We start from the raw sequence: 23801 nt of genomic DNA on the forward strand, positions 1-23801 counted from the left end.
TTTTAAATTATATATATATATGACTTATTTTTATAATGACGATGCATATTTATTAGGCAAATATCCTAGTACTTGGATAATAACAACATCTATTGATAGTTGTAATTTTATATTGTTAAATATAAAATTTAATAATTATTAGTGATTGAAATACAAAAATTCTTTCACATATGAAGGAGATCTTCTCCGAAGCAAATCATGGTTATTGTCTGATTTATCTATCAAAAAATCTTGTGATCGATATATGAGATAAAATATTACAAAGTTATTTTGAGCTATTGCTAGAGCTCCAATTTTATATAAGTTTAATGAATCGATTGGGAAAGTTAAGAAAAAAACTAATGAAAGAAAAACATAAATATAATATTGTCACTCCCTCCAAATTAACACATTCAAGAGGTGTGAACCTATCTTAAATCAAGAAAATTTATAATTCATTAATAATCCAATCTAGGATTCAAACTAACATTTGAGAATACTAAAAATAATTCCAATATTATTCACATATATAAAACTTATGTAGTTTATAATCATACACCTCATCACTTGAAATATTTTAAAAATATTTTGAAGTATATCAATGGTGTATAAAATATTTCAGAGTATATCAATCACGTATGAAATATTTTAGACATATGAAATATTTTAAAATATATCAATGGTATATGAAATATTTTGGAGCATATCAATAGTGTATAAAATATTTTGGATTATATCAAAAGAAAAAATAAGAAACTTAAGCTAAAATAGTATATTTAACGACATTCATTTCATTTTTATCCAAAGCTCACATAGAAACTCATAAGAAATACTTTGAATATCATATCAAAAATATAAAAGGTGAAATAAGATCATAATATAATATAGTCCATCCATTTTTGGTTGACCACCCGATATAAGTCTTACACATTTGGGAACTCCATCCACCCACATTTGGATGAAGTCAAAGGGGGCTAGTAGAGTATCACAAGCTCTAAATAAAACTCCCCTTTTTATTTCTAGTAAAGATTTATATTATTCCACAAACAATATAGTATAAAAGGACATTATAAACAATAAATTTAGCATGTATTAGAAAGCACAAACCAAATAATAAAAATATATATGTGTTTATATGAAACAATATGACGTAAACATAAACTTTTATGTAATACATTCAAATATGATGCAATACATGACAGAAATTGAAGTAAAGTGGTTCTTGCATTAGTTGAGAATATATATTATTAAATATTAATTTTAACAATTATTAGTGATTTAAATCCAAAAATTCTTTCACCTATAAAGGAGATCTTCTGATAAGCAAATCATAGTTATTGCATGATTATCTATCGAAAAATCTTGTGATCGATATATGAGATAAAATATTAGAAAGTTATTTTGGGTTATTGCTAGAGCTTCAATTTTATATAAGTTTAATGAATCCATTGGAAAAGTTAAGAAAAAAATCAATGAAAGAAAAATATAAATATAATATTGTCACACTCTCTAAATTAACACATTCAAGAGGCGTGAACCTATCTTAAATCAAGAAAATTTATAATTTATCAACAATCTAATCTAGGATTCAAACTAACATTTGGGGATACTAAAAACAATTCCAACATTATTCACATATATAAAACATATGTAGTTTATAATCATACACCACATCACTTGAAATATTTTAGAAATATTTTGAAGCATATCAATAGTGTATGAAATATTTCGGAGTATATCAATCACGTATGAAATATTTTGGAGCATATCAATAACATATAAAATATTTTAAAATATATCAATGGTATATAAAATATTTTGGAGCATATCAATAGCGTATAAAATATTTTGGAGTATATCAAAAGAACGAATAAGAAACATAAGCTAAAATAATATATTTAACGTTATATTCATTTCATTTTTATCCAAAGCTCACATAGAAACTTATAAGAAATACTTTGAATATTATATCAAAAATATAGAGGGTGAAATAAGATCATAATATAATATAGTCCATCTATTTCTGATTGACCACCAGATATAAGTCTTACACATTTGGGAACTCCATCCACCCATATCTGGATAAACTCAAAGGGGGCTAGTAGAGTATCACGAGCTCTAAATATAACTTTCTTTTTTATTTCTAGTAAATATTTATATTATTCCACAAATACTAAAGTATAAAAGGATATTGTAAATAATAAATTTAGCATATATCATAAGTAGATACCAAATAATAAAAATATATATGTGTTTATATGAAATAATATGACGCAAATATAAACTTTTACGCAATACATTCAAATATAATAAGAATTAATAATAAAGGCTATAAAAGTTTAAAATAATCACACAAGGTTCAATTGAGGGAAGAATTGGATTTGAAAGAGATGAAATAAGAATAGGCAAAATTAGCAAAAATTCTATTCTAGCAAAATCTATAAGGCACAATATATAAATTCTTTGAATAATCAATTATATTCTAATTTACTCAAGAAATGTGTTATTTGAAAGCTATATCAAACTACTTTTGGATAAATTAAGTTTTATAAAATATAGAGTCCCAGCAAGGAGTTACAAGTAATTTAATATAGAAAGATCAGAAATTATCTTTCCCATTTTGTAAAATCTATAAGGTTAATTGAAATAGATGTTTTGGTAAGCATTAATACTTCAAATATTTCAAGTAAGATATGAAAGAAAGATCTATAAGTCTAGATTTTCAATAAATTAAGTTTTGTTTAATTAGAGTTCCGAATAGAAAGTTATAAGCAATTTAGTAACGAAATATAAAAAATTACGGTCTTTGTTTTGTAGAATCTATAGGATCAATTAAAATAGATGTTTGGATAGGTATTTAAACTTAAAATCTTTCAATCAAACTATAAAGAAAGATCTATGAATCTACTTTTAGATAAAATAAGTTTTGTCTAAATCCAAATTCATTGTAGAGAGTTATAGTTAAAACAAAGTAGAAAGGTTATAATTATGAAAAATTTTAGATTCACAGTTTTATATCTAAACAAGAGGGATATCATGTGCTAAGCCAAAACTCTTCAAATTATTCATAACTAAGATGAAAACAGGGATTAAAATTATTATGGGAAAGAATTAGCATAAAATCTGTAATATGCTATATGTAATGCGAAAAAACTTCAATGCTAGGATTGAAATCAAATAACAATAAATTAGATTTTCGATGTGTATCTTTGGATGCCATTTGAAAAGAACTTTATTAGATCTGGCACCATCTTCAAATCCAAATATCATAGTGATGTCAATCTGCAAGGAGAACTAGACTCTCCTTCTCATCTCTTCATATTTTTTCACAAGACTACTAAGATTGATAGATTAGGGACAATAGAGGATGAGAGAGGAATCGTAATCTCTTAGTGATTGTCACATATCCACGTCTATATCTACATCCATCGTATCGTGATGTGTCACATTTCGTTTAGTTCCTAAGAGGTCCTATCTATATATAAGTGAGAGTAGAGGTTCTAGAATAAGTGATTACGAGAGTTCCTCTCATCAAGGGTATCTCTTAAAAAATCCTCTTATAATATGAACTTTATTTGTATCGACTAAAATCATCATCAAAATTCAATCAAGTTTATAATATATCAATTGCTCCCAGATGGATAAAAAAATATATATAATTTTTCTATTTTTAAAAATTAATATGATATTTTATGATATTTTTAAATTATGAATACTCTGAATTTTTTAATTTCTTTAAATTCTTCAAATTTTATCAAAATTTCATATTTTCATATAATATTTTTGAACATTTAAGCTTCTAAATAAATACATTTGACAGCTATTCTAAAATTTTGGTCCAAAAACAACATGAACTACACCCATTTGTACTATTCTCAAGGCATTTCAGAAAGAATGTAACTAAGTCTAAACCTGATCAAAACAAGCTAAAAACATTGCTCCAAGATGGACACAAATACAATTATTTCTATTTTAAAATTTATTTGATATTTTTATATATTTTCAAGAATATGTTAAAATTTTTAATTTCTTTAATTTCTTCAAATTTTGATATTTCCATGAAATGTTTTTTAACATTTCAGCTTCTAAGTAGGTTTGAAATTATTCTAAAATTTTGATCCAAAAGCACCATCACTTAGACCCACATACAATATTTTTTGGGTAGTTCAAAAAATAGTGTAACTACGTCTAAACTTGATTAAAACAAGTTAAACTTTTGAATCGCTTTCAGATGGGAAAAAAAAATATAACTTTTCTATTTTTAAAATTTTAAATAATATTTTTTAGAAATTTTCAACGTGTGAATACTCTGAATTTTATCAAAATATATGAAATTAGTAACATTTGAGCTTATAAGTCGATCTTAAACCTATTTTAAAAGTTTGGTTCACTTAAATTATTTTTGGATAATTAAAAAAATAAATTTGGGTCTAAACATAGTCAAAACAAGTTGGAACTTTCAGGAAATGTTTTTTAAAAATTGATCCTGGATGTATTAAACCAACTAACTTTTTTCTATTTTTAAATATTTATATGATTACATTTTGGTATTTTCAGATTGCGAATACTCTGATTTTTTTAATTTCTATAATTTTTAGCAAAATTTGATTCTTCTATGTAATGTTATTTAACATTTGAGCTTTAAATAGGTTTGAAACCTATTCTGAAATTTTGGCACAAAAACAACATCACTTAAAACCACTTATATTATTTTTGGGGGATAATTTAATAATAGTGCAAATAAATCTTAACATAGTCCAAACAAGTTGAAACTTTCATAAAACTAACTTTTGAATTGCTCCCAGATGGACAAAAATATAATTTTTTTTCCTATTTTAAGAATTTATTTGCCATTTTATGATATTTTATTCAAATTTTATAAAATTTGATGTTTTCATATAATTTTTTTAACATTTTAGTTTCTAAATAGGTTTGACATCTATCCTGAAAGTTTGATCTCATGCCATGATCTAGAGACACTTACACTTTACACTATTTTTGGAGTAATTCAAAAAGTAGTGTAGTTGGTTCTAAACCTGATCAAAATAAGTTAAAACATTTAGCAAACCTTTGAATTGCTCCAAGATGAACAAAAAGATATATATATATATATATATATATGAATTTAAATGCTAATGTTTTGGTTTTTTCAACATTTAAATACTTTAAATTATTTATTTCATCAAACTTTCTCAAACTTGGATGAAATTGTACAATATTAATAATATTTGTGCTTATAAATAGGTTTGAAACATATTTAAAATTTCGGTCCAAAACACTAAGGTCGAGACCAACATACCGTTGAATCTCGGATTTTGATGATAAAACCAATTGATAGTATTTATGATTTGATATACGTTTTGAGTGAGGTGGGATGCTTTGATCAGTGAGAGACAATTAAAACAGGAAGAATCATATTAGGCCGAAGAAATACATGTCAGAAGATTGGACGCTGAGCCGAAGGATCGGTTGACGTATCGACAGAAGGCTTCGAGCCATGAGTTCGAGCATCGGGCCAAGAAGAGTGACTATTGCACTAAGGAAATCGGAGTTGCGGAGGTCAATTAACCGATTGGGCAATAGGCTGCAAGAGAGGACGATGCGTCGAACAATCGGACGAGGCGTCGATGAACCAATGATATGCCAGACAACATCCGATTAGCTTAGTATTAATTGTATAGATCGAAATAGGTTTTTATATATGTAGGATTAACTACGATAGCAAGGCATAAAGCAAAATAAAGTCCCGGAGTCAAGAACATAATTTCGTTGGGAGTTCGAGAGTTCGTCGGAACTCCGGACGTTCATCGGAAGTTCTGTCAGAATTGATCGAGAAGTCCAAGAGCTTGCTAAAGAAGCTCGTCGGAACTTGATAAGAAGATCGTCGTGAAGTCCAAGAGCTTACCGGGAGTCGTTGTTGGGCTAACAGCCCATATTCAGCCCAAGGTGGGATTTATTAGCCCACAGCTCACCCCCCTCTTAACCAAACCCTAATTTATATTGGGGGGGTGTGGTGGCTATAAAAAGAGGCAGAAAAAGGCAGCAATAGGGCAGTTTTTTGTAGCCATGGGATTCTAAAGAAAAGGAGGAGAATAAGGCAGAAAAGGAAGAGAAAAAAGGGGAAGAAGACAAGAGACTGTTCTCAATCATCTAACATTGCTTTCATATCAAGTTATATCAGATCTATAGTAGATTCTTACTGTGATTACTTAGGGAGAATTAGGGAGGATTTAGATATTGAGCATAGTGACGTGATCCTTGTATCCCAGTTATTCTCTTGTGATTGTTGCTAGGGTTTTGGATAAGAGATTGAGATTTGTATATTCATTATTATTATAGTGGATTATCTCTAATTTGCCCCGTGGTTTTTACCCATCACATTGAAGGGGTTTTTCACATATATCTTGGTGTTCTATTTGATTGTGGTTCTATTTAATTCCGTTGTGTGTTATGGCTTGCTAGTATTTGTTCATATACAAAAGTTATTTCTCTTTATATCTCATCAACTTGTATCAAAGCAGGGTTGTGGTGATTTAACTTTTGTATTTGAACATGGAGGCCAGTAGTGTTTCTCATATGATTAGATTGAATGGAAACAATTGGATGATATGAAAATCAAGAATAGAAGATCTCTTGTATTGCAAAGATTTGTATGGACCTTTGTAGGGGGATAGTGCAAAACCCACAACTATAACAGATGATGAGTGGAAGAGGTTAGATAAAAAAATAGTTGGGATTATTTGATGGTGGTTTGATGATAGTGTCTTTCACCATGTTTCTACTGAAAGTTCTACATATTCTCTTTGGAAAAAATTGGAAGGTCTCTATGAAAGAAAAACAACTGGTAACAAAGCTTTTATGATAAGAAAACTTGTGAACCTAAAATATAGAGAGGGTATTTCTATTACTGAGCATTTGAATGAAATGCAAAGTATTACTAACCAGTTATCCTCTATGAAAATGTCTCTTGATGATGAGTTGCAGGCATTGTTACTTCTCATTTCATTACCAGAAAGTTGGGAGACACTAGCGGTTTCCCTCAGTAATTCTGCGCCAGATGGTGTTGTCACCATGAGTTAAGTAACAAGCAGTTTATTGAATGAAGAGTTGAGAAGAAAAAATTCAGCAACTTCTCAAAATTATTCACAAGCACTTATCTTAAAGAACAGAGGAAGGCCAAAGTCTAGAAGTAGTTCACGTATAGGTAGGAGCAAGTCAAGATCAAGAAAAGATATTATTTGCTATAACTTTGGTGAGAAAGAACATTACAAGAACTAATGTAAGCAACATAAGAAGATCAAGAAAAGATATTATTTGCTATAACTTTGGTGAGAAAGAACATTACAAGAACTAATGTAAGCAACATAAGAAGATCAAGAAAAAGGAAAAAGAAGTGGAGTCTACAGAGTCAAAAGATAATACTACAGCTATAGTGCAGGGTGGTGATTATTTGATTTTGTCTCCTTCTGTTGATATTTTTGCTTGTGTGTTAGGATATTGAGTGGGTGATTGACACAGGTGCTTCTTATCATGCTACACCACAAAAGGAGTTTTTTGCTACATACAGGTCTAAAAATTTTGGTGTTGTCAAGATGGGCAACTATGGCATAACGAACATCATTGGCATGGGTGATATCCATTTAAAGACCAACCTTGGTTGCAAGTTGGTGCTTAAGGATTTGAGGCATGTGGTTGACTTGAGGCTGAATTTAATTTCAGTTGGAAGACTACATGATGAAGACTATGATAGCAGATTTTAGAAAGGGCAATGGAAGCTCAATAAGGGTTCTCTTGTTATAGCTAGTGAAAAGAAATGTTATACTTTGTACAGGTTTTAGACTAAAGCTTATGGTGAGTAGTTAAATACTACAGAGAAAGACTTCAGCATTGAGTTATGGCATAGGCGATTGGGACACATAAGCGAGAAGGCGCTGCAAGCTCTTTCCAAGAGAAAGGTATTGCCATACCTCAGAGGTACACATCTGAACCCTTGTATTGATTGTTTGGTTGGTAAACAACACAGAGTTTTATTTGCTAGTCCTGCTTTGTCTAGAAAAATGCATGCCTTAGACCGTGTTTATACAGATGTATGTGGTCCTTTGAGGACAAAAACTCCTGGTGGATCTATTGATGTTCTTGGTATAAGTGGTGTACTTTATTTTATCACTTTTATATATGATTTTTCCAAGAAAGTTTGAGCCTATGCTTTGAAGACCAAAGATCAGGTGATTAATGTCTTCAAAGAATTTCATGCTAGGGTTGAAAATGAGACAAAAAAGCAATTAAAATGCATAAGATCATATAATGGTGGTGAGTACACAGGATTATTTGATGAGTATTGTAGGTCACATGGGATCCAACATGAGATGACAGTTTCCGGTACATCTCAGCATAATGCAATTGCAAAGAGGATGAACCGCACCATCATGAAAAAGATCAGATGTATGCTTTCATAGGCCAAGCTACCCAAAAGGTTTTGGGATAAGGCTTTGAGGACTGCAGTTGATGTGATCAACTTGTCACCATGTACAGCCCTAAATGGTGATGTTGTAGAGCATGTATGGTCAGGAAAGATGTTTCCTACAAGCATTTGAGAGTGTTTTGTTGTCGTGCATTTGCACATGTTCCAAACAATGAGAAGCCCAAGCTGGATGGTAAGACTAAAGAATATATTTTTCTTGGCTACTCACATGATCAGTTTGGTTACAGGTTTTGGAATCCAGAAAAATAGAAGGTGTTTAGAAGCAGAGATGTAGTTTTCTTTTAGGATCAAACCTTTGAGGATTTGAATGAGAAGATACAAGCCAAGACTTCTGTAGAAGGATTATCAGATTGTGACCTAGTTACTCCTCCAATATATTAGGGTGATGGGGGAGATGTGCAGGAAGATACTATAGAGCTTGATGTTGATCTACTTGCAGGACATGTTGAGCAAGAAGAAGATTGAAACAACATGTGTGATGGAGAAATAATAAATGTGTATTGCAGTACTCTATTTTAGAAAGCATGTGCACTATTAGCATTGTCAAATAATTCTTATGTGTCATCGATATTCGACATGAGGTACTATAAAATTTTGAGGTTATTAATATGTGTCATATTGTTTCAGGGATACCTCGAGGGCATTGACAGCTCATTATTTAGACTTAGCAATAAGACACATGATAGACGGTTCAATTAAATACATCACTGCAACAACACTAACTCCTTTTGAGTGTCAATCTAAAGATCATGATTTGGGAGCATTACTTATGTGGTGAATCCTTACAGCAAGCTCTATAATTTTAACGTGTTGATCTACAGTTTATCATCTCTGAGATGCTTTTCTACTATATCCATTTGGTGAGACCTAAACTTTTCATTTTACAAGATCCATTATGATATACTGAGTCGGTTTTTAATATTATTATGATCCTCTTATTATTCTGGAGAAGATTTATTATAAATATATTATCATTATTGGTGATAGTAAAAGTTTGAATTAGATTACGGTCCCATGATTTTTTTCGTATTAAAATTTTTATGTAAAAATTTAATGTCTGATTGATTCATTGAATTATTATTCGGTTATAATAAATTTTTCCAACAAAACCTATTCTTCTGAATGTGTGATCCAAAAATACTCGCATTTAGACCCACTTACATTATTTTTAGAGGTAATTTTAAAAATAGTATTACTCGGTCTAAACTTAGTCAAAACAAGTTTAAACTTTTGACAAACCTTTAGATTACTCCCCGATGCACAAAAATATAACTTTTCTGATTTTTCTAAAATTTATTTGATATTTTTATAGTATTTTCATTTTCTGATTACTCTAAGTTTTTCTAATTTTTTAATTTCATCAAATTTTAAAGCTTTTATACAATATTTATTAACCTTTTAACTTCTAAATAAGTTTTTTAATTATTATAAAATTTGGTGCAATTCAGTGTAACTCAGTCTAAACAAATCGTGACTTTTAAGAAACCTTTAAATTGCTCCGAGATGGATAAAAATATAATTCTTTATTTTTAAAATTTTTAAATGATAATTTTTTTCATTTTTTCATGTGAATACTTTGGATTATCAGGGTTGTGGTGATTTAATTTTTGTATTTGAACATGGAGGACAGTAGTGTTTCTCGTATGATTAGTTTGAATGGAAACAATTGGATGATATGGAAATCAAGAATAGAAGATCTCTTGTATTGCAAAGATTTGTATGGACTTTTGCACGGGGATAGTGCAAAACCCACAACTATGACAGATGATGAGTGGAAGAGGTTAGATCGAAAAATAGTTGGGTTTATTTGATAGTGGCTTGATAATAGTGTCTTTCACCATGTTTCTACTAAAGTTCTACATATTCTCTTTGGAAAAAATTGGAAGGTCTCTATGAAAGAAAAACAATTGGTAACAAAGCTTTTATGATAAGAAAACTTGTGAACCTAAAATATAGAGAGGGTACTTCTATTACTGAGCATTTGAATGAAATGCAAAGTATTACTAACCAGTTATCATATATGAAAATGTTTCTTGACGATGAGTTGCAGGCATTGTTACTTCTCAGTTCATTACCAGAAAGTTGGGAGACACTAGCGGTTTCCCTCAGTAATTCTGCGCCAGATGGTGTTGTCACAATGAGTTAAGTAACAAGCAGTTTATTGAATGAAGAGTTAAGAAGAAAAAATTCAGCAAATTCTCAGAATTATTCACAAGCACTTATCTTAAAGAATAGAGGAAGGCCAAAGTCTAGAAGTAGTTCACGTATGGGTAGGAGCAAGTCAAGATCAAGAAAATATATTATTTGCTATAACTTTGGTGAGAAAGAACATTACAAGAACTAATGTAAGCAACATAAGAAGATCAAGAAGAAGGAAAAAGAAGTGGAGTCTACAGAGTCAAAGGATAATACTACAGCTATAGTGCAGGGTGGTGATTATTTGATTTTGTCTCCTTCTGTTGATATTTTTGCTTGTGTGTTAGGATATTGAGTGGGTGATTGACACAGGTGCTTCTTATCATGCTACACCACAAAAAGAGTTTTTTGCTACATACAGGTCTAAAATTTTTGGTGTTGTCAAGATGGGCAACTATGGCATAACGAACATCATTGGCATGGGTGATATCCATTTAAAGACCAACCTTGGTTGCAAGTTGGTACTTAAGGATTTGAGGCATGTGGTTGACTTGAGGCTGAATTTAATTTCAGTTGGAAGACTACATGATGAAGACTATGATAGCAGATTTTAGAAAGGGCAATGGAAGCTCAATAGCTAGTGAAAAAAAATGTCATACTTTATACAGGTTTTAGACTAAAGCTTATGGTTGAGTAGTTAAATACTACAGAGAAAGACTTCAGCATGGAGTTATGGCATAGGCGATTGGGACACATAAGCGAGAAGGTGCTGCAAGCTCTTTCCAAGAGAAAGGTATTGCCATACCTCAGAGGTACACATATGAACCCTTGTAATGATTGTTTGGTTGGTAAACAACATAGAGTTTTATTTGCTAGTCCTGCTTTGTCTAGAAAAATGCATGCCTTAAACCATGTTTATAAAAATGTATGTGGTCCTTTGAGGACAAAAACTCCTGGTGGATCTATTGATGTTCTTGGTATAAGTGGTGTACTTTATTTTATCACTTTTATAGATGTTTTTTCCAGGAAAGTTTGAGCCTATGCTTTGAAGACCAAAGATCAGGTGATTAATGTCTTCAAAGAGTTTCATGCTAGGGTTGAAAAGTAGATAGAAAAGCAATTAAAATGCATAAGATCATAAAATGGTGGTGAGTACACAGGATTATTTGATGATTATTGTAGGTCACATGGGATCCAACATGAGATGATAGTTTCTGGTACATCTCAGCATAATGCAATTGCAAAGAGGATGAACCGTACCATCATGAAAAAGATCAGATGTATGCTTTCATAGGCCAAGCTACCCAAAAGGTTTTGGGATGAGGCTTTGAGGACTGCAGTTGATGTGATAAACTTGTCACTATGTACAGCCCTAGATGGTGATGTTGTAGAGCATATATGGTTAGGAAAGATATTTCCTACAAGAATTTGAGAGTGTTTGGTTGTCGTGCATTTGCACATGTTCCAGACAATGAGAGGCCCAAGCTGGATGGTATGACTAAAGAATATATTTTTCTTAGCTACTCACATGATCAGTTTGGTTACAGGTTGTGGGATCCAGAAAAATAGAAGGAGTTTAGAAGCAGAGATGTAGTTTTATTTGAGGATCAAACCTTTGAGGATTTGAATGAGAAGATACAAGCCAAGACTTCTGTAGAAGGATTAGCAGATTGTGACCCAGTTACTCCTCCAGTATATCAGGGTGATGGGGTAGATATGTAGGAAGATACTATAGAGCTTGATGTTGATCTATTTGCAGGATATGTTGAGAAAGAAGAAGATTGAAACAACATGTGTGATGGAGAAATAATAAATGTGTATTGCAGTACTCTATTTTAGAAGGCATGTGCACTATTAGCATTGTCAAATAATTCTTATGTGTCATCGATATTCGACATGAGGTACTATAAAATTTTGAGGTTATTAATATGTGTCATATTGTTTCAGGGATACCTCCAGGGCATTGTCAGCTCATTATTTAGACTTAGCAATAAGACACATGATAGACGGTTTAATTAAATACATCAATGCAACAAAACTAACACCTTTTGAGTGTCAATCTAAAGATCATGATTTGGGAGCATTACTTTTGTGGTGAATCCTTACAGCAAGCTCTATAATTTTAACGTGTTGATCTACAGTTTATCATCTCTGATATGCTTTTCTACTATATCTATTTGGTGAGACCTAAACTTTTCATTTTACGAGATCCATTATGATATACTGAGCCGGTTTTTAATATTATTATGATCCTCTTATTATTTTAGAGAAGATTTATTATAAATATATTATCATTATTGGTGATAGTAAAAGTTTGAATTAGATTATGGTCCCGTGATTTTTTTCGTATTAAAATTTTCATGTAAAAAATTAATGTATGATTGAGTCATTGAATTATTATTCGGTTATAATAAATTTTTCCAACAAAACCTATTCTTGTGATCCAAAAATACTCGCATTTAGACCCACTTACATTATTTTTAGAGGTAATTTTAAAAATAGTATTACTCGGTCTAAACTTAAGCAAAACAAGTTTAAACTTTTGACAAACCTTTAGATTACTCCCCGATGCACAAAATTATAACTTTTCTGATTTTTCTAAAATTTATTTGATATTTTTATAGTATTTTCATTTTCTGATTACTCTAAGTTTTTCTAATTTTCTAATTTCTTCAAATTTTAAAACTTTCATACAATATTTATTAACCTTTTAAATTCTAAATAAGTTTTTTAATTTTTATAAAATTTGGTGCAATTCAATGTAACTCAGTCTAAACAAATCGTGACTTTTAAGAAACCTTTAAATTGCTCTAAGATGGATAAAAATATAATTCTTTATTTTTAAAAATTTTAAATGATAATTATTTTGGTTTTTTCATGTGAATACTTTAGATTATCATAGCAGGGTTGTGGTGATTTAATTTTTGTATTTGAACATGGAGGCCAGTAGTGTTTCTCGTATGATTAGTTTGAATGGAAATAATTGGATGATATGGAAATCAAGAATAGAAGTTCTCTTGTATTGCAAAGATTTGTATGGACCTTTGCAGTGGGATAGTGCAAAACCCACAACTATGACAGATGATGAGTGGAAGAGGTTAGATCGAAAAATAGTTGGGTTTATTTGATAGTGGCTTGATGATAGTGTCTTTCACCATGTTTCTACTGAAAGTTCTATATATTCCCTTTGGAAAAAATTTGAAAGTCTCTATGAAAGAAAAACAACTGGTAACAAAGCTTTTACGATAAGAAAACTTGTGAACCTAAAATATAGAGAGGGTACTTCTATTACTGAGCATTTGAATGAAATGCAAAGTATTACTAACCAGTTATCCTATATGAAAATATCTCTTGATGATTAGTTGCAGGCATTGTTACTTAGTTCATTACCAGAAAGTTGGGAGACACTGACGGTTTCCCTCAGTAATTCTGCGCCAGATGGTGTTGTCACAATGAGTTAATTAACAAGCAATTTATTGAATGAAGAGTTGAGAAGAAAAAATTCAGCAACTTCTCAGAATTATTCACAAGCACTTATCTTAAAGAACAGAGGAAGGCCAAAGTCTAAAAGTAGTTCACGTATGGGTAGGAGCAAGTCAAGATCAAGAAAAGATATTATTTGCTCTAACTTTGGTGAGAACGAACATTACAAGAACTAATGTAAGCAACCTAAGAAGATTAAGAAAAAGGGAAAAGAAGTGGAGTCTACAGAGTCAAAAGATAATACTACAGCTATAGTGTAAGGTGGTGATTATTTGATTTTGTCTCCTTCTGTTGATATTTTTGCTTGTGTGTGTTAAGATATTGAGTGGGTGATTGACACAGGTGCTTCTTATCATGCTACACCACGAAACACCACGAAAGGAGTTTTTTGCTACATACAGGTCTAAAAATTTTGGTGTTGTCAAGATGGGCAACTATGGCATAACGAACATCATTGGCATGGGTGATATCCATTTAAAGACCAACCTTGGTTACAAGTTGGTGCTTGAGGCTGTAAGGCATATGATTGACTTGAGGCTGAATTTAATTTCAGTTGGAAGACTAGATGATAAAGACTATGATAGCAGATTTTAGAAAAGGCAATGGAAGCTCAATAAGGGTTCTCTTGTTATAGCTAGTGAAAAGAAATGTCATACTTTGTACAAGTTGTAGACTAAAGCTTATGGTGAGTAGTTAAATACTACAGAGAAAGACTTCAGCATGGAGTTATGGCATAGGCGATTGGGACACATAAGCGAGAAGGTGCTGCAAGCTCTTTCCAAGAGAAAGGTATTGCCATACCTCAGAGGTACACATCTGAACCCTTGTATTGATAGTTTGGTTGGTAAACAACATAGAGTTTTATTTGCTAGTCCTGCTTTATCTCGAAAAATATATGTCTTAGATCGTATTTATACAGATGTATGTGGTCCTTTGAGAATAAAAACTCCTGGTGGATCTATTGATGTTCTTGGTATAAGTGGTGTACTTTATTTTATCACTTTTATAGATGATTTTTCCAGGAAAGTTTGAGCCTATGCTTTGAAGACCAAAGATCAGGTGATTAATGTTTTCAAAGAGTTTCATGCTAGGGTTGAAAAGGAGACAGAAAAGCAATTAAAATGCATAAGATCATATAATGGTGGTGAGTACACAGGATTATTTGATGATTATTGTAGGTCACATAGGATCCAACATGAGATGACAGTTTCTGGTATATCTTAGCATAATGCAATTGCAAAGAGGATGAACCGCACCATCATGAAAAAGATCAGATGTATGCTTTCATAGGCCAAGCTACCCAAAAGGTTTTGGGATGATGCTTTGAGGACTGCAGTTGATGTGATCAACTTATCACCATGTACAGCCATAGATGGTGATGTTGTAGAGCATTTATGGTCAGGAAAGATGTTTCCTACAAGCATTTGAGAGTGTTTGGTTGTCATGCATTTGCACATTTTCCAGACAATGAGAGGCCCAAGCTGGATGGTAAGACTAAAGAATATATTTTTCTTAGCTACTCACATGATCAGTTTGGTTACAGGTTGTGGGATCCGGAAAAATAGAAGGTGTTTAGAAGCAGAGATGTAGTTTTCTTTGAGGATCAAACCTTTGAGGATTTGAATGAGAAGATACAAGCCAAGACTTCTGTAGAAGGATTAGCAGATTGTGACCCAGTTACTCCTCCAGTATATCAGGGTGATGGGGGAGATGTGGAGGAAGATACTATAGAGCTTGATGTTGATCTACTTGCAGGACATGTTGAGCAAGAAGAAGATTGAAACAACATGTGTGATGGAGAAATAATAAATGTGTATTGCAGTACTCTATTTTTGAAGGCATGTGCACTATTAGCATTGTCAAATAATTCTTATGTGTCATCGATATTCGACATGAGGTGATACCTCGAGGGCATTGACAGCTCTTTATTTAGACTTATCAATAATACACATGATAGACGGTTCAATTAAATACATCACTGCAACAACACTAACACCTTTTGAGTGTCAATCTAAAGATCATGATTTGGGAGCATTACTTATGTGGTGAATCCTTACAGCAAGCTGTATAATTTTAACGTGTTGATCTACAGTTTATCATCTCTGAGATGCTTTTCTAGTATATCCATTTGGTGAAACCTAAACTTTTCATTTTACGAGATCTATTATGATATACTGAGTCGGTTTTTAATATTATTATGATCCTCTTGTTATTCTGGAGAAGATTTATTATAAATATATTATCATTATTGGTGATAGTTAAAGTTTGAATTAGATTACGGTCCCGTGATTTTTTTCGTATTAAAATTTTTATGTAAAAATTTAATATCTGATTGATTCATTGAATTATTATTCGGTTATAATAAATTTTTCCAACAAAACCTATTCTTCTGAATGTGTGATCCAAAAATACTCGCATTTAGACCCACTTACATTATTTTTAGAGGTAATTTTAAAAATAGTATTACTCGGTCTAAACTTAAGCAAAACAAGTTTAAACTTTTGACAAACCTTTAGATTACTCCCCGATGCACAAAAATATAACTTTTCTGATTTTTCTAAAATTTATTTGATATTTTTATAGTATTTTCATTTTCTGATTACTCTAAGTTTTTCTAATTTTTTAATTTCTTCAAATTTTAAAACTTTCATACAATATTTATTAACCTTTTAACTTCTAAATAAGTTTTTAAATTTTTATAAAATTTGGTGCAATTCAGTGTAACTCAGTCTAAACAAATCGTGACTTTTAAGAAACCTTTAAATTGCTCCGAGATGGATAAAAATATAATTCTTTATTTTTAAAAATTTTAAATGATAAATTTTTTTGGTTTTTTCATGTGAATACTTTGGATTATTTCAATTTCTTCGATTTCTTCAAATTTGGTCAAAATTTGATGAAATGGTGAAAGTCCAAACATCGGCCACATATTTACTTGACTCAGTCGAGTCTTTGATCGACCAATTGCATATGAATGCCAAACTCGAGTGGATGCTGAGTCGACCACCGAGAATTGCTTTATGTGGACTCCGTTTGTTTGTGTGTGTCAGTCTTCGCGCAGACTGCATACTATTCACTCGAAAAATCTGGACTCCTGCAATCTCTTGCTTGCGACGTTCGTGGCGCAGACGCATATCGTGAACGCCTCCCTCCGCGACTCCCATTTCAACTCTCTCGCGGTTCTTCGTGGTAACTCTCTCTACCGCCTGATTTCTCCCTTGTTTCTAGGGTTGATTTTGATGCAATATCAGCTGGTTTTCCTCTGCTTTTAGCTGAACGTGAGGCCGAGAGTTGAAGATTTAGATGTTGAATGCTAATTTTCCCTGCTGAGTTCGGGAGAGTAGAGTGAGGCCAATCGATTTCTTCGTTAAAGATCCGATTTTTGATGGATTTAGGGTTCCTTTTCCTGGATCAGTCATGGTCTCTGATGCAGCTCCGTTCCCTTCTCTGTGCCTCCGTCGCCTTCTCGCTATTGGCGGCTACTTTGGTCGTCGTTGCTGTCGACAACTCCACCTATTACGTGCCAAGAGACGACATCCTCCTCAACTGCGGCGCCTCCGGCCAGGCATCTAGCTTCGACGGACGATCCTGGACCGGCGACACCGGAACCAGGTACGCCCCCTCCTTGAACGGCGGCGGCAGCTTCGATGCTCTACATCAAGATCCATCAGTCTCCACGGTCCCGTACTCGACCGCTCGGGTCTTCACTTCTCCCTTCACCTACCGCTTCCCTCTCAGCGCCGGCCGGAAATTTATCCGCCTCCATTTCTACCCTTCCGATTACTCCAACCATGCCGTTTCCGATGCCTTCTTCTCCGTCACATCTGGCCCTTACACCCTTCTTCACAACTTCAGCTCCTACCTAACTGCTGATGCCCTAAATTTCGCGTATCTAATCCGTGAATACTCCGTAAACGTCTCTACCGGCGGCCTAAACCTCACTTTCATTCCATCAACCACCCATCCCAACTCCTATGCCTTCATTAACGGTATCGAGATTGTATCAATCCCCGACTTGTTTAGCTCAGCAACACCTTTGCTTGTCGATGGAGATGATGGTCATATTGTTTACACTATCGATCCCGACCAAGCTCTGGAGACAGTTTACCGGCTCAATGTGGGTGGGCAAGCAATTCCCCCCATCGAAGACTCCGGCTTGTTCCGCTCTTGGGACGACGACTCGCCTTACATTTATGGGGCTGCATTTGGTGTGACCTACTCCAATGATCCGAATGTTACCATCACATACCCGACCAGTGTTCCAAGTTACATTGCACCACCGGATGTCTACTCCACAGCAAGATCAATGGGTCCAAACGCACAGGTGAACTTGAACTACAATTTAACCTGGATTCTCCCGGTGGATGCTGGCTTCTATTACCTTGTCCGGCTACATTTCTGTGAGATCCAGTATCCGATAGTGAAGATAAACCAGAGAGTCTTTGACGTCTACCTTAATAACCAGACTGCAACAGAAGAAGCTGATGTCATTGGTTGGAGTGGCGGTATCGGTATCCCTGTGTACAGGGACTATGTGGTGATGACAATGGGAAGAGGACAGATGGATCTGTGGGTTGCGCTTCATCCAGATACACTCTCCAAACCGGAGTATTATGATTCCATCTTGAATGGGCTTGAGGTGTTCAAGTTGCAGAACAGTAATAACAGCCTGGCTGGTCTTAATCCAGGAGCACGCTCGCAGTTGTACGTCGATCCTAGAGATGTCAGGAAGGGGAGTGCAAAACACAAGAGTGAAGTTTCTGTTATTGTTGGAGTGATTGGAGCTTTTGCTGTTTTGCTCGCTGTTATTTGCCTGATTGGAATATGCAAATGCCAGAAGAATAAGAAGATGAAGAAAGGGAAGGGTGCAGTTACAAGCAATGGGCCTTATGGTTTGTCGCCTCTCTCCCTCTATGGCAACGCACGTTCAGCTGTGTCGGCCGAGTCTAACCTCTGCCGCTACTTCTCCATTTCAGGGATAAAAGCTGCCACAAGTGACTTTGATGAGTCTACCGTGGGGAGATTGATGGTGGGATCATAAGGTTGAGATGCTTTCCAAGCTCTGACACAATCACCTTTGTCTTTTGATCGGTTTGTAATAAATCATTGAAGCCAACTTATTTTTAAATTATTATAATAGAAACACAATAATAAAAACCGATGCGAAAATAAAATAATACATCTCTATCCAGTCAATAATTTTTACAGAGGTTTCTTCTTGAACTTTGTTACTTCTTGGCTTAGAACTTTCGTTTTAGATGGTGTATGAAATCTTTTTTTGCTTCAAAGAGATGATCGAGTCCAGAGACCAAAATTCTCATATATATATATAGATGTTCTCCCATCAAAAATATTTATTTTTACCAACTCATAACGTTCAAGAATTAATTCAAATTTATAATATTTGGACTATAACGAAGAATTTTAATGATATTAAATATTTAATTTAATAATAACGATTTTATGTATAATGAATAAAAAACTAAAATCATTTAAACCTTAATAAATGAAGAAATTCATGATAATGAATTATGAATCTTAATGAGAATGGTTATATTATTATTAAATAAGATATTTAATAATAACGGTTATATTCTCCCACTTGATCCATACATTTATCTTAATAATTTGAATTAACCTTTCTCGAACAACTTTCTTAAGAAATAAATACATGAATCATAACGATAAGTCTTCTAAGAGCAAGTATTATCATCCATGTATCACGATATATTTAGTTTCTTAATCTCAATGTGGTAATATTACTTAATGAATAAACCTTATGTTTATTCTTAGTCTAGTAACAATATATTTTCTTAAAATAATGTGCACATGAATGAGAAAATATTATAATATATAAGAGTTTCAATATCATTACAAAGTGGAACCAAGTCTCATTTTCTCTACATGATCCTTGAATTTTAAAGGTGGCATACCTTTAGTCAAAGGATCAATAATCATCAATTCAGTGCTAATATGGTCAATAATCATTTTATTTTCTTTTACACGTTCTCTTATGGCTAAATACTTAATTTCGATGTTTTTACTTCGACTTCGACTTTGATTGTTTTTAGCCATAAAGACAGCAGCTTAATTATCATAGAAAATTTTTAATGACCTAGAAATAGAATCCATGACTCTAAGCCCAGAAATGAAACTCTTAAGCCATACACCATGTGAAGTAGCCTCCAAACAGGAGATAAACTCAACTTCCATGGTAGAAGTAGCAGTCAAGGTCTGCTTGGTGCTTCTCCAAGAAATAGCTCCACCGACCATTATAAAAATATATCCTGATGTTGATTTATGAGAATCAACACAACCGACAAAGTCTGAATCTGAGTAACCAATCACATCCAGATTGTTTGTATATCTATACATAAGCATATAATCTTTGGTTCCTTGTAGATACCTAATCACTTGCTTTACAGCTCTCTAATGGTCCATACTTGGATTACTCTGATATCGACCTAGCATCCCCACAATAAATGCAATATCAGGTCTAGTACAAACCTGAGCATACATAAGGCTTCCTACGATAGAAGCAAATGGGATATTTTTCATTGATTCCCTTTCAAGGTTGTTCTTTGGGCATTGGTTCAAATTGAACCTAGAAATCTTTCTAAAAGTTTATCGATATAGGTTTCTTGTGATAAACCTAAAATACCATGAGGTCTATCTCTATGGATCTTAATGCCAATGACATAAGATGCTTCACCCATATCCTTCATATTAAAATTTTTAGAAAGAAATTGTTTCACCTCATGCAGCAAACCCTTATCGTTGGTTGCAAGCAAAATATCATCTACATATAAAATAAGGAAACATATTTTACTCCAACTAACCTTCTAGTATATGCATTGATCCATGGGATTTTTAACAAATCCAAATGAAAAAATCACTTCATAGAATTTAAAATACCATTGGCGGGAGGCTTGTTTTAAGCCGAATATAGACTTCCTAAGCTTACAAACCAAGTGTTCACCAACACTAGAGGAGAAACATTCACGTTATTTCATATAAACCTCTTCCTCTAGATCTCCATTAAGAAATGACGTTTTTACATCCATTTGTTGTAACTCAAGGTCAAAATGAGCAACTAATGCCAAAATAATATGTAGAGAATCTTTCTTAGATATAGGAGAAAACGTCTCCGTATAATCGATTCCCTCTTTTTGAGTAAATCCCTTTGCAACAAGTTTTACCTTGTATCTCTCAATGTTGTATAATGAATCTTTCTTAGTTTTAAAGACTCATTTGCAACTAATAGCCTTTGCTTCATTAGGCAACTTTACAAGATCCCAAACTCCATTGCTCATCATGGAATTCATCTCTTCTTTCATAGCATCATGCCACAAATTTGACTCTTTGTAACTCATGGCTTATGAAAATGTTTTAGGATCATTTTTGGCTCCAATATTATAGTCATATTCTTATAGATATACAACATAATCATTAGGAATTGCTGATCTTTTATTTCTAATAGATCTTCTTAATGTTATACTAATATTTTCCTGTGGAACTTGTGGTTCAACTAGTTATTCAGGAGCTTGTTGTAATTCCTGAACTGCTTGATATATTAGAATACTATCAACAACTTGTGGAATTTTAATGATTGGTTGTTCAGCACTAGTTTGTACTTGAGGAGTGCTATGAACTATAACCAATCTATCATTTGATGTGGAAGGTTAAGATTTTATATGATCATGTGCGGAAACTATGTTCCTGAAATGATCGCTCCTACTAATCACATCATTCTTAAGAAATTTAGTATTTTTTGATTCCACAATCCTAGTTGTGTGAGATGGACATTAGAACCTTTGGACTTTTCGGCATATGCAATAAAATACCCATTAATAGTCCTCGGGTCCAATTTATTCTCTTATGGATTATATATCCTAACTTCAGATGGACATCCCCAAATGCGCATATGTCGCAAACTCGGTTTCCAACCTTTTCATAATTCAAATGGTGTCTTTTGGACAGCCTTGATTGGAACTCGGTTTAATATATACACAACCGTCTTTAGTGCTTCAGTCCACAAGAACTTAAGAAGATTGGAGTTGCTAAGCATACTCCGCACCATGCTAATAATGTTCGGTTTCTTTTTTCTGCAACACCATTCTGGTCAGGAGAACTAAACATAGTATATTGGGCAATAATCCCATGTTCTTAAATAAACTTAACAAAAGGACCAAGTGCTTGTCCATTTTTAGTATATCTACCATAATATTCTCCACCTCTATCTGATCTCACAATTTTAATTTGCTTACCACATTAGTTCTCAACTTCAACCTTAAAAACTTTGAAGGCATACAATACTTCATTTTTGTTATGAAGCAAATATATATACATATATCGTGAGTAATCATCTATAAAGGAGATGAAGTATTTCTGGCCATGTATGTCCATGTCTGGATAACATATATCAGTATGAATGATCTCTAATAAGTATGAACTCCTATTAGTACCCTTTTTGGACTTATTGGTCTGCTTTCCCTTAATACAGTCCACACAAGTCTTAAAATTAGTAAAATCAAGAGTACTAAGTACCTTATCTTCAAGTAATCTTTTAATTCTCTCTATGGAGATATGTCCTAATCTCCGATACCATAATATAGAGAGGAGTCCTCATTGATATTACACCTCTTAATGCTAGTGTGAACATGCATTGAACTTTAAGTATTATCATTTTGTAATAAAATACAATAAAGACCATCAAACAAAATATCATTCCGAACACAATCAGAATTATATAATAAACGAAATGATATGTCTTTAAAATTAAAGGAATACCCAAATGGTATGAGTCTGGAAACAGAAATTAAGTTTCGTGAGAAACTTGATACATAAAAGGTCCTTTCCAATTTTAAAACAAAACCACTACTTAAAGTTAAAATGCATGTTTCAATGCCTCCACATGTGAGCCCATCTTATTTCCTGATAAGATGCTTTGCTCACTTCCCACTGGCTTCCTTAGGTTTTGCATACCCTGCAAAGAGTTTGCAATATGGATTGTTAATCCAGAGTCAATCTATCAGGTGTTAATATTAACATTGACCATATTAGATTCATAACACACAAACGAGGTTAGTTTACCTTTCTTTTCAAGTCATTGTTAGAATTTCGTGCATTCCTTTTTCATATGTCCCTTTCTTTTACAAAAGAAACACCTTGCTTCTTTCTTGATATCAGCTTGGGGTGGTATTTTACCTTTTTCCTACTGATGAGCTTTCTGATTGGCTTGATGTTTGTCAGTTTTGTTCTTCCCACGAGTGGTTACCATCAATGCACTCTCACCCAATTTCATCACTAGCCTCTCTTCTTCTTGAACACACATGATCATTAATTCATTGATTGACCATTTGTCCTTATGTGTATTATATGAAATTTTAAAAGGGCTATATTGAGGTGGAAGGGTGTTTAGAATATAGTGCACCAGAAAGGATTTTGATATATTAACCTCGAGTTTCTTAAGTTGAGCCGCAATATCTCGTATTTGCATTATGTGCTCACGCACACCCTTTATGTTAGTGAGTCTAAGGGATGAAAATTTCATTCTAAGGGTACTTGATAGTGCCTTATCCGAAGTGACGAATTGTTCATCGATAGCTTTTAGTAAGTCTCGAACATTTTCATGCTAGTCAACAGAACCACATATGCCAAAAGTTATATTAAGTTTGATAAACATCACGCTGAGCCGATTGGATCACTTCCATCGCTCATA

The 23801-nt window shown here is 33.0% G+C and overlaps 1 protein-coding gene across 3 annotated transcripts; it reads left to right on the forward strand.

Annotated features, from left to right (window-relative positions):
- The first annotated feature begins 17108 nt into the window (after nt 1-17108).
- On the forward strand, nt 17109-19287 carry LOC103999718 (receptor-like protein kinase FERONIA). Of its 3 annotated transcripts, XM_065179474.1 has the most exons (3): nt 17111-17269; nt 17353-18972; nt 19057-19287. In XM_065179474.1, exons 2-3 carry the CDS (start codon nt 17466-17468, stop codon nt 19119-19121), a joined length of 1572 nt encoding a protein of 523 aa, XP_065035546.1. In that variant the 5' UTR covers nt 17111-17269; nt 17353-17465; the 3' UTR covers nt 19122-19287. The 3 variants fall into 3 exon arrangements, with proteins under 3 accessions (XP_065035545.1, XP_065035546.1, XP_065035544.1); XM_065179473.1 differs by having other exon boundaries at nt 17109-17269; nt 17476-19287; XM_065179472.1 differs by having other exon boundaries at nt 17353-19287.
- Nucleotides 19288-23801: the final 4514 nt, after the last annotated feature.

Source organism: Musa acuminata, unplaced genomic scaffold, assembly GCF_036884655.1.
Source record: "Musa acuminata AAA Group cultivar baxijiao unplaced genomic scaffold, Cavendish_Baxijiao_AAA HiC_scaffold_1139, whole genome shotgun sequence".
Taxonomy (NCBI): Eukaryota; Viridiplantae; Streptophyta; class Magnoliopsida; order Zingiberales; family Musaceae; genus Musa; species Musa acuminata.

What these genes read in the sequence shown, in the direction of transcription:
- LOC103999718 (XM_065179472.1), top strand. Translation starts at nt 17,466, where the DNA reads ATGGATTTAGGGTTCCTTTTCCTGGATCAGTCATGGTCTCTGATGCAG.